The 12,434-nt window shown below is 35.8% G+C and overlaps 1 protein-coding gene across 1 annotated transcript; it reads left to right on the forward strand.

Moving 5' to 3' along the window:
- Nucleotides 1-10,971: 10,971 nt before the first annotated feature.
- Nucleotides 10,972-11,948, forward strand: LOC126062579 (olfactory receptor 2T33-like). Its single transcript, XM_049860266.1, has one exon. The coding sequence runs from the start codon at nucleotides 10,972-10,974 to the stop codon at nucleotides 11,902-11,904; it is 933 nt and encodes a 310-aa protein (XP_049716223.1). The 3' UTR covers nucleotides 11,905-11,948.
- Nucleotides 11,949-12,434: the final 486 nt, after the last annotated feature.

Below are 12,434 nucleotides of genomic sequence, written 5' to 3' on the forward strand. Positions count from 1 at the left end.
TAATGTTAAGTCTTCCTATCGATGAGCAAGGTATGTTTTTCCACTTATGTAAGTCTCTTTTGGTTTCTTGCAGAAGTGTTTTGCAGTTTTCTTTGTATAAGTCTTTTACATCTCTGGTAGGATTTATTCCTAATTATTTTATCTTCTTGGGGGCTACGGTAAATGGCATTGATTTGGTGATTTCCTCTTCAATGTTCTTTTTGTTGGTGTAGAGGAATCCAACTGATTTTTGTATGCTTATCTCGTATCCTGATACTCTGCTGAACTCTTCTATTAGTTTCAGTAGTTTTCTGAAGGATTCCTTAGGGTTTTCTGTGTATAAGATCATGTCACCTGCAAATGGAGATACTTTTACTTCTTCCTTGACAATCTGGATGCCCTTTATTTCCTTATCTAGCCTAATTTCTCTGGCTAGGACCTCCAACACAATGTTGAGTAAGAGCGATGATAACGGGCATCCTTGTCTGCTTCCCAGTCTCAGTGGGAATGCTTTCAGGCTCTCTCCATTTAGGGTGATGTTTGCTGTTGGCTTTATATAAATGCCCTTTATTATGTTGAGAAATTTTCCTTTTATTCCTGTTTTGCTCAAGTTTTTATCATGAATAGGTGTTGGACTTTGTCAAATGCCTTTTCTGCATCAATTGATAAAATCATAGGATTCTTGTCTTTTGTTTTATTTATGTCATGGATTACATTAATTGTTTTTCTAATGTTGAACTATTCCTGCATTACCTGGTATGAATCCCACTTGGTCATGGTGAATTATTTTTTGATATGTTGTTGAATTCTGTTGGCGAGAATTTTGTTGAGGATTTTTGCATCTAAGTTCATGAGGGATATAGGTCTGTAATTTTCTTTTCTTGTGGTGTCTTTACGTGGTTATGGTATCAGGGATATGGTGGCTTCATAGAATGAGTTTGGTAGTATTCTGTCCTATTCTATGCTCTAAAATACCTTTAGTAGTAGTGGTGTTAACTCTTCTCTGAATGTTTGGTAGAACTCTGCAGTGAAGCTGTCCGGACCAGGGCTTTTTGGGGGTGGGGGGGTTTGATTGCCTTTTCCATCTCTTCTTTTGTTATGGGTCTATTTAGCTGTTCTACCTCTTTTTGTGTTAGTTTAGGTAGGCAGTGTGTTTCTAGGAATTCACCCGTTTCTTCTAGGTTTTCAAATTTGTTAGAGTACAATTTTTCACAGAAATCTGATATGATTCTTTTAATTTCAGTTGGGTCTGTTGTAATATCGCCCATCTCATTTCTTATTCTGGTTATTTGGTTCCTCTCCTGTTTTTCTTTTGTCAGTTTGGCTAGTGGTTTATCAATTTTGTTAATTTTTTCAAAAAAACCAGCTTTTGGTCTTGTTAATTCTTTTCATTTTTTTTTCTATTTCTTTTAGTTCAGCTCTAATTTTTAGTATTTGTTCTTTTTTCTGGCGCCTGTGAGTTTCTTTTGTTGCTCTCTTTCTATTTGTTCAAGTTGTGGGGATAATTCTTTGATTTTGGCCCTTTCTTATTTTTGTATGTGTGCATTTATTGATATAAATTGACCTCTGAGCATTGCTTTCACTGTATCCCAGCGTTTTTACAGGAAGTGTTTTCATTCTTATTGGAATTTCTTTATTCCATCCTTAATGCCTTCTAGAATCCAGTCTTTTGTTTTGTTCAGTTTCCAAGTGTCTGATTTCTTTTCCCTGCTTTTCCTGTTATTGATTTCCACCTTTATGCCCCTATGGTCAGAGAAGATGCTTTGTAATATTTGAATGTTTTGGATTCTGCTAAGGCTTGCTTTATGCCCTAATATGTGGTCTTCTAGAGAATGTTCCATGTGCACTAGAAAAGAAAGTATACTTGGCTGCTGTCGGGCGGAGTGTTCTGTATATGTCTATGAGGTCAAGTTGGTTGATTGTGGCATTTAGGTCTTCCGTGTCTTTATTGAGCTTCTTTCTGGATGTCCTGTCCTTCACCAAAAGTGGTGTGTTGAAGTCTCCTACTATTATTGTTTTGTCAGAAATTAATAACTCAATAAATAATAACTGTTCCTATTTTTGTTATTTATTTTAATATTATTATTTTCTCTTTTAATTAATTTATTCAGGGTTACCAGAATTTGACTTATATTTCTACTTCCATTTTCTTTTTTCTCATATTATTGACTATATCCATAGGTATATGCCTGTTTGAAAATAAAATTCAAATATCCCTTCATAGATTGGTTTGACAATCCTAGTATAATTATATAACATAATTGTGTGGTTTGTCTATCTAACCACATTGCACATGCAAACAGGATGTGCCTCAAACTACCAGACAACTAGGAATGAGGCATGTACAACCACTGGCATCAACCATTCCATGAGTGCTACGGCCATCTGTGATCAAGACATTTACACAATATTGGCAAAGTGAAAGCCACTATTATTATTTCTAGAAAGCAAACAGTAAACAGTAAAACAAATTCTCAAAGCAGATCTTCTTATTCTTTTCCAAACTACTCATATTCTTTCTAATATCACTGTACTGGCACATTGTGTTTCTGGTCAAATGTTGTCTTCATGTCACCACTGCCTCTGGCTACCACCATGCTACCTGGGACACCTGCATGGCTTCCGAGGCTTCTGTTCTACCCCTGGGCCTCACTGGGCCTTGCTTCACTAATGGAAAGACCCCTGCACAGGATCTCCTGAGCCTCTGCCACTGGGCCCTTCTTGACCTATGCTGCTGTCTCCTACCATGCCACCCAGGCCAGAGTGGTTCTCTGTCTTGCTGCCATGATACCAAGGCCTACCCTGCATGAGGGAATGTATTGTTCCCACCACGATGCCCAAAGGGGGAAGGAAGCAAATTACACCAGCCACACTCAGGTCTCTGTCCCGCAGGTACAAGTGTTGCAGTACTTTAGTAGGAGGCACACCCCTGCACAAACACACTCAGTTCTCTCTCTATGGACCAGCAAGGCCACCATCCCTGTCTTCACTATTACAACTCTCTCTTCTTGATATAGGGAGTTCTAAGTGCAGGGACCCTGGGTCCAAAGGATGCACTCCACTCTACGCTCTTTTTGATGGTAGTGAGGGGCCCCAGAACTTCTGTGGATTTGGCCCTTATATAAGCCTAACAGAATAGGAACAGCGACCAATCTCCTTGTTGGACCACAAAGGGCACAATCCCATTAAGTGAATTTTCAATCCACTAGTTTTGTAGTAAATCTACTAATAACTTGCAAAATTTTGGCCCAGACAATCATTTTGTGAAGTTACAAGACCAGGGCTAGAAAAGCCATATAAAAGTGATTCATTGCACTGCAATAATTCAGCCCATTTCCTCAACCCTTAACCAGTTCATAAGCAGAGCTGTAACAAATCAATCAGTTAATGCTTATTATATTTTGATTATGTAGCACAGCATCGTATAACCTCCCATATTGGAGCTCCTGAGTGGTGCAAACACTTATACTGTATAATCTCCTGGAGCGGAGCCCCTGGGTGGTACAGTTAACATGTTCAGATGCTAACTGAGAAGATGGAGGTTCAAGTCCACCCAAAGGCACCTTGGAAGAAAGACCTGATGATCTACTTCTGAAAAATCACCCATTAAAAACTCTACAGAGCACAGCTCCACTCTGACACACGCAGGGTTTGCCATGAGTCAGAGGTAACTCAGTGGTAACTGATTTTTACTGTTTTCTGTTGCAAGATAAAGACATTAAAAAAAAAAACTCTCATTACTGTACGTCAGTTCTTAAGTCAACATATCCTGCTAAAGCAGAGAAGAAAGGAGATACTGAAATTATACTTGTTTGATAGATCTGGTGCTTCATATTTATTCCATACCCGAAACCAAAACTAAACCCATTGTCATCAAGTCTATTCCAACTCATAGCGACCCAATAGGACAGAGTAGAACTGCCCCATGGAGTTTTCAAGGAGCTTCTGGTGAATTTGAGCTGTTGGCGTTTTGGTCAGCAGCTGAGCTCTTAACGACTGCACTACGAGGGCTCCTTATTCTATACAGTAGCCCCTAAAAATAATCCTATGGAAGAGGCATTATGATGCCCCTTTTACAGATGATTAAACTCAGGCTCAGAGAGGTTATATAACAGGCCCAAAATACATAGCTAGAAAGTTTCAAGACTGGAAAAGTTCAATTCGGTCATGGCCTTTTGTTGGGTAAGACATGTCTAAAAGTCCACTCTATTCCCACATCATTACCAGCTCTTTCTTGACACTTTAGTTATTGTGAAAGTTTAGGTTAACAGGATTATGGACTAAGTGTGTTTTCCAGGCATGAGTTAAGTGCTTTATGCATCGCAACTCATTTAATACTAATAATATTATAAGGCAAGCATCAAATTCAAAATAATCCCATCCTGACTTTAGCAGGTTGATAAAACAGGCCATTTTCTTCAGAGATCAAATATCCTGAGATTTTAAAATAATCCTGTATGGAGGTGATAAATGAGGAGAGCATGTGGTCATCTGTATTCTTCCGAATGCTTTCCCACGAGCATTTCTGCAGCCTGAAGCTCAGGAATCCCTAAGACTTTAGCCAGGTGCCTTATATTTTATACTGGCAACAGAGGCATTGGTGGGGATCCGAACGGTGATCTGGGAACCAGAGGCTTAGAGTATTCCACACCTCCTGCATGGTGGCTCCTCTGATGCAGGTTAGTGCTACGACTCCTAGACTGAGTGCTTACAACCGGGGATGGTATGCGCTAATGCTTTCATTGTGGCCCACTTAATTTCTGTAATTTAAAAAACTATATCACAATCATACTATTTGGAAACCACGGAAATTAAAGCACCTGGATTGCACTTGATAACATCATAACTATTCCTTTTATATTCTTCCATATACATTTTTTACAATTTGTTTATACAATTAGCATGATATCTAAGAGTGTTCCAGCTGTTATATTGTGTTCCATGGGAAATTTATTAGTTCTGTAATAGTTCAGGATGCACGTTGTGGAAAACCTTGCAAAATAAGCCCTTTGTGTTTACAGGATCTCCTCCCATCCCTTCTTTTTTAGTCATATTTTAGAATGATATCCACAACGTATGGGAATGCTTCAAGGGACAAGACTAGCTCTCTGGCTCTCACTCCGAATTGCCAAATTGACTAATAAAGGATTTTTCACTTTTACCCTGAGATTAATTTTCATTGCATTCCTACCAGTAATGCATATCATAAAGAAACATTGAGTGTATAATGTTCGAATGCATTAAAATTATAAAAATTTAGTTTAAACTATGTATTAATTTCCAGTGAGAAAGAACATCCTTTCATACTTATATTGCACTAATGTAACTTTATCAAATTATAATTATGAAAATAATATTACAGCTATTTCCCAGTGTAAGACAGGGTTCCATTCTGAAGACTCTGTCATGTCAGTTCTGATATAAGTAGAATATCTATTTTTAAAAAAATATTCATTATTTTTGCCTCCTATTATCAATATCTTTATAAATCCAATCTTTATTTGTCTTTGGGATTGGCATGAGAATGATAACATCAACAAATTACGTGCTACAACATTATATGTAGTACATATTACTAACAATAAGATGTACAAAGATAAAAAAAGGATAGTCATAGGGCAGTTCGTTGTAACTCAAATATGTCTTAAGTCGGGGACGATCTGTACTAAGCTTTTTAGGAAAGTTGAGTCTTAGTTAACACTCTGACTCTAAGGTAAATGGATGCATATATCTGATTCTATTAAATTCTCTATTCATGAATTTCTCTTTGGGGAAAAGTTTGTGTAGAGTTAAAATTTATGTTGGCTATCTTTTATTGATAACATACTAAATATAAATAATTTAATTAAACATTCTACATGCACTATCTTTTTTCATTTTTACAAAGTAAGACAGTTACCCATTTTAAATACACTAACCTGAGACGCACAGTTTATAAGAGAGCTGCCTAACTTCACAGAACTCACAGTTGCTCCAGTGAGCTCCGGCAGATTTCCCAGACTGAGATGCACTAGGAAGAAAAGGCGAGCGATCTACTTCTGAAAAGTCAGCCAAAGTGAACCCAATGGATGGCAATAGTCCGATCAACACCCGATTATGGGAATGGCGCAGGACTGGGCAGCATTTTGCCCGGTGTAGCCGTGTGTTAGGTGACTTAATGGCATCTAACAACAGCGATGTGTTTGAGAGCCCATTCTTTATTTATGTTGTTTGCTTTATTCAAAAAGTTTTGTCACTATTAAGATAATAATTGGAACAAAAAACTGGCTGGCAAGCCCAAAATAACTGTGGGGAGTTTACTTTCATGACTAGGATTTTGGACCCATGCTTCCTACTTTTGAGACCAGGGAAAAATAAACTAATCTAACCCTCCATTCCTTCATCTGCAAATCTGAAACAGTAACAGTTTACCTCATTTAATTGTTGTGACATTGCATGAGGCAATGCACATCCAGGGTTAACATAGTACTTAAGACATTGTTTGCTACAGTTATAAAAATCCTTGTTATGTCTGAGTTACTCCATCTATATCATGCAGATGTGAAGTAAGAGTCATTTTGGCTTGGAATTGTTTTGGATTGAATTGAAGAAATGAACATACTAGTGCCAGGCCAGAATATTGGACAGGTGGGTATGTAACACAGAGTGTACCTTTGAGAAAGGGGAAGCTTTGCTAATTCTGGGAACACCACATTGAGGTAGACAGAAAAATGTGACAATGGATCTAAAAGTACTCTGAGCTCTCTGCAATTACCCACTTTATACAACTAGAAAATAAATGGGAACAATTTTTATCCTATTTTAAATTGTACAGAGATATTATAGACAACTAGAAGTTTATCTGACCTGCATATCTCTCTTCTACTTTGGTAGTGTGGAATTACAAAGAATTGAATTCACTTGGGAACAACTGCCTTTTTGATGTGAAATACAGATAATATTTTCTCTTTTTACCTGCTATTTTAAAATTTTTTGATTGAATTTTGAGACATTATTGAATTTGTGACAAGTTTCATGATATCTGTTACAATTCTTATAACACATTGAATATTAAAGGCATGAGAACACATTGCAAAATTAATAATCAAATAACCTAATAGCCTTGGAATAATTAAATTTACCATGGTCATGAGTGTTTATGTTCAAAATAAATTCATAGACGGTAGACAGAGGACAGACAGAAAAATCTAAAGGAACAGAGAAAACATGTCACTTATGCTGAAAAATGAAGACTGATACGTAATGATATTTTTGTTCTTTGATATGAAATAAGTAACATTACAGTACATGTGAGTTATGGGAAAATACTAATTTTACTTTCAAAATATTTTGGTAGGAAACATCTATAGATGACCAATAATAATATAATAATGATAATAATCAATAACTTTATAGAGCTGTCTTCTTGTGCATGCATTCTCCAGTGTACTTATATGCATTTTATTTTGTAATTATCAAATAATCCTATAGTAGATACTATTATGTCATCTCATTTTGCACATAATGAAACTGAGATTTAAGCATATTGCTCAAATTTATCCAACTACTAAACAGTGGCATAGGTATTCAAACTCAAGAAACCTGGCCATTAAATATGTACTTTTATGTTCAGACAATCTTCAGATGAATGCAGCTACCAGTTTAAATGTTTACTATTAGATCAGTCATGTAACTTTTCTGAACTTCGTAATTCATGCCGACTAAATGTGAAATACACGTTTATTTCACATTATATGAACTGTCCAGCAAATAAAATGCCTGATATGATAATATTTCAAATACTCTTAGTTTAAAATAATTTCATCTTAAATTTAAATCTACAGAAGACTTCCAAAATCATATTCATTGAATCTTGGCATCTGAGAAACATTGGAAAGCTGCCCATAAGCTCAGGGCCTTAGCAGGTGGTTATCAAATCGCCGAAGCAGAGAATGAGCCCCGCTGGAAACAAATGAAACCAGTGCTCCAGTACAGCTGTCTACCAAAGTCTGCGAATTCTCCCAGTCTAGAAACAAGTAGAGTGGCTCATTGGAAAGTAAGTGACCTTCCCCAAATATCACACCTATTTGTGAACAAAATATGGACAGGTCTTTAGAGTTCTGACTCCTAGTCTTCGTGTTATTTAAGCAACTCGTAACTCGTATGTCTATACCCAGTGTGCCCTGACCCAGGGCCGGCTTAAGTGAATGAACTTTGCATGTCATGACCTCCAGTTCAGCGGCAGCCAGAGACACAGACCTGTCCATCCACCCAATGCAGTAAGAAACGCTAACAAAGAAAATAAATTAGGAAAGGAAAATGTTTCCTTAAAAATAGAAAGTCATATGAATTTAAAAAGTAATAGGAAAACACAGCTTACCTGAAACTAATAGGAAAGTGAATACATTATTTAAAAAAAAAAAATCTACAGACACAGACTACTTTACACCTATGTTTTAGTGGCCTTTAAGGACACTGATTATCCCTATTTTGTTTTTAAAAAAAATCAGAGACTACACATTAAAAGATGAACTATAGCAATACATTTTGTGAGTTTAATATGTTTAATATTCATGCATGCAAAGACAGTACAATGCAATATTAAATCAACAATGATCATAGATTCAAACAACTTATATACCAATAACAAGTTGTTTGATCCAAATAACATTGAAATTGTTTAAAATGGTAGCCTATTAATGAAATGCAGAACGTTAATATTAAATTATTAATATCATATAAGTATCCCAAATATATGTAATGTAAAATACAAAACTTCAGTCCAAAATAACAAAAATGTCAAATATATAAAATCAACTGCAGAAGATATTCACAATGCATATAAATAACAAGTTATAAAGATATATAGATTATATATATAATTAAATACATAAATTACAAAATACATGGGAAACTCTTTAAATTATTAAGAAAAAGCCAAACAATCTAGAAACCATGAATAAGAGATATTCACAGAGAATTTGCAGAAGAAATCCAAGAGGTCGATGAATAGATTAAAAGAGTTTCTGCCATGTAACTTAAATGACATGCAATTTAAATTTATTTTCACACTTATTTGATTGCTGTTAATTATCGCATCTAACAGTAAAATATGTGGAGGAATTATCACACAAATTGACAGTTGACTGGAGTGTAAAAGGTGGAGATGCAATTATCTTAAACCCAAAATATTCTAGTAAAATATTTACTTGAGAAAATATCGCCACATGCACAAGGATATGGGTTACACTAACAAAAGATTGGAAAGAAGCTAAGTATTCTTAAATAAACATTGCATATATATACATGTATATTTATATATATAAATTGCATATATATGATGTAATAAAATTTGGCAGTAGTTAACAATATATTAAACTGAATATATATATATTTCACTCAAAATATATATATTTGAGGGAACAAAGCATAAAAGAATGATATGTTCACTATTATAGCATATTTATATCAATTTTGAAAAATGGAACGTCTACATATTTTAATGATATGAAAGTCATTGTTGGTATATACTAAGAATCAAAAAATTTTAATATGTATTAAAGGTCTGAAGATCATAGACCATTCACAAAATTTGCAAAGTTTTCCAAATAAGTTACAGAAGAACTAAAAAAGGATTTACTACACCACAGATTATGAATGAAGTCCAAACATAATACTGTTGGTAATCCTGAATTCACAGCTCTCTTTGACAATTTGAATTGGTGAGCAAAAGACACCACTTACCTAAGTATAATAGGTGAATCCATTTACATGTGCATCCATTCCTACCACCAAAAATACTTAGACGTAAAAGAAATGGAAGTTATAGATTCTAGTGAAAAGAGGAGCTGTTCTGAAAGTGAATGAGTACCTGTATATTTTACCTGTGGGAGATGTTGGACCTCAGGTTCATTATATGAGAATATCATTTGGATAAGTCATAATTAATGGATTAGTTTTTGTCTTCTACTTTTAAAAGCATAAGATTATTGATGTCCAAATTTACATGAAAATTGCATGCAATATGAATTATGTTCATTTATGAAATTATTAACTTTTTTTGAATGGATAAAACCAAAACACCTGTGCTGTCAATTCTGACCCTATAGGACAGAGTAGACCTGCCCCATTGAGTTTCCAAGGAGTGGGTGGTGAGTTTGAACTGTCAACCTTTTGGTTAGCTGCCGAAAGCTTAACCACTGTGCCACCAGGGCTCCCTTAGAATGGATATATAAATTAAAACCAGCAGCATTGTTTAAGAACATAATACATAAAAGTTTAAATGTTGAGGGGGTTCTAAACTTAACGAAATGTAGGCACCATGATCCGGAATGCAAGTCATGATAATATAAATGATATGGTGATGGGTACAGTAGTATCTGTGGTGGCTGAAATCCTAGTGTATTTAGAGCACAGGCTGCATGTAAGTGTGGAATAGAGAATTTTTGCTTTTGTTTTTTCCCCATCAAACTTAGTTTTATTGGTTGTAATTTTTTTGAAACTTTTGAAATTTTAATTTGTCTTGATATTGAAGAAAATCATGTGAGAATACATTAAGCAAATATCTAAAACACATGCAAAAGTAATAACTATAGGCATATCACCTCAATACCTACTAAAGTGCATAAATCTGAATTTCCTTCAATATAGAAATACCAAAAGTGTAAAGAACTCGGATTGCATAAGTAATATTTCGTAACGTCATGAGTAAATTATGTGTGGCATACTGACAAATTATTAAAAAACAATAGAGGTATAATTTGTACCACTGTATATGTATGTTATCTAATTTTGTGTGAATAAAAAATAATGTATAGTAACAGCAGAGATGGATAGTAGTATGCTATGGCAAAAATCTTGTTTGTAAGTGAAAGATTAAAGTAGTAATTAGTCCTCCAAGTCTGAGATTTCCCAAGTCATTTGATCAAGTTTTCATAAAGATATGTACAAGCTTCCTTTTAAACAAATCTCATTTCTGCATCATTCTTACATCTTTCAGGCACCAGTAGAGCCATGGTCAATGCCAACGGCACCACAGGAATAAACTTCATTCTTCTAGGGCTCTTTAACCACACACAGATCCATCTATTCCTGTTTGCCATGGTGCTTATGATCTTCATCACCTCACTGATGGGCAACACCCTTATGATAATTCTCATTCATGTGGACCCTCAACTCCACATGTCCATGTACTTCCTGCTTAGCCAGCTTTCTTTCATGGACATGATGCTGGTCTCCACCATCGTTCCCAAAATGACAGCCGACTACCTGATGGACACTAGGTCTATCTCTCCCACTGGCTGTGGAGTCCAGATCTTCCTTCTTCTCACTCTGGGAGGGAGTGAATTCTTCCTCTTAACGGCCATGTCCTATGACCGCTATGTGGCCATATGTCACCCACTGCGCTACCCCATTCTCATGAGTCAGAAGCTCTGTTTACTCATGACATCAGGTTCCTCGCTCCTGGGAGGGATCGATGGGCTGATGCAGGCTGGTGCCACCTTGAGCGTCCCTTACTGTCACTCACGGGAAATCAATCACTTTTTTTGTGAAGCACCATCACTGGTACGCCTTGCCTGTGCTGACACCACAATTTTTGAGTTTTTCATGTATGTCTGCTGCATTCTGATGCTCTTGATCCCTTTGTCTCTCATTTTGGCCTCATACAGCCTTATCCTGGCTGCAGTGCTCTGCATGCAGTCAGCTGGAGCGCAGAAAAAAGCCTTTAAGACCTGCTCCTCTCACCTGGTGGTTGTGGGACTCTTCTATGGCACCATCATGTTCATCTACATGAGGCCCAAATCTAACAGTTCAGAGGACCATGATAAGGTGGTCTCAGCTTTTTGTACCATCTTCACACCTGTCTTGAACCCCCTTATATACAGTGTGAGAAACAAAGAAGTCAAGGGGGCCTTGAGGAGGTGGCTGGAAAAACATTTTATGTGATATCAATGCTGAGCATAATTTGCCAAAATGGCAGCAACCAAACTGGTTACAGGTTACGTTTCTAAAATATTGTTTTGTTATTTTGTTCATCCCATTTAAATTATTCTTTTGTGTTGTATCAAGTTATTTTGCTCTTACTTTGCCAATCTGGCTGCATTGTTCCTATATGATTATTTTTTATATATGGTAAATTAATTAAAAATTATATTTGTCCTCCTGTCATAACTTGCAGTGGTGTTTTTACTCTGAAATTAGGGCTCTGACAATAAGTATGAGTGAGTTTATAAATAGCATATGATACGTGTATAATTTGTATTTTTTGATAAATAATGGAAATCATTAATTTTGATGGGGATAATACCTTTTGAAAACAAAACGTAGGTCCTAAATCACATAATAAAGATAAAATAAATTCACATGAAATAAGGACCCAATGTGACCATCAAACATAAAATACGTAGGAAGATATCAAAAAATATTTGCAAAATGTTGCTGTGGGAAGATTTGTTAAAGAATCTTCCAGACAGAAT

The sequence above is a fragment of the Elephas maximus genome, chromosome 19 (assembly GCF_024166365.1).
Source record: "Elephas maximus indicus isolate mEleMax1 chromosome 19, mEleMax1 primary haplotype, whole genome shotgun sequence".
Lineage (NCBI taxonomy): Eukaryota > Metazoa > Chordata > Mammalia > Proboscidea > Elephantidae > Elephas > Elephas maximus.

What these genes read in the sequence shown, in the direction of transcription:
- LOC126062579 (XM_049860266.1), top strand. Translation starts at nt 10,972, where the DNA reads ATGGTCAATGCCAACGGCACCACAGGAATAAACTTCATTCTTCTAGGG.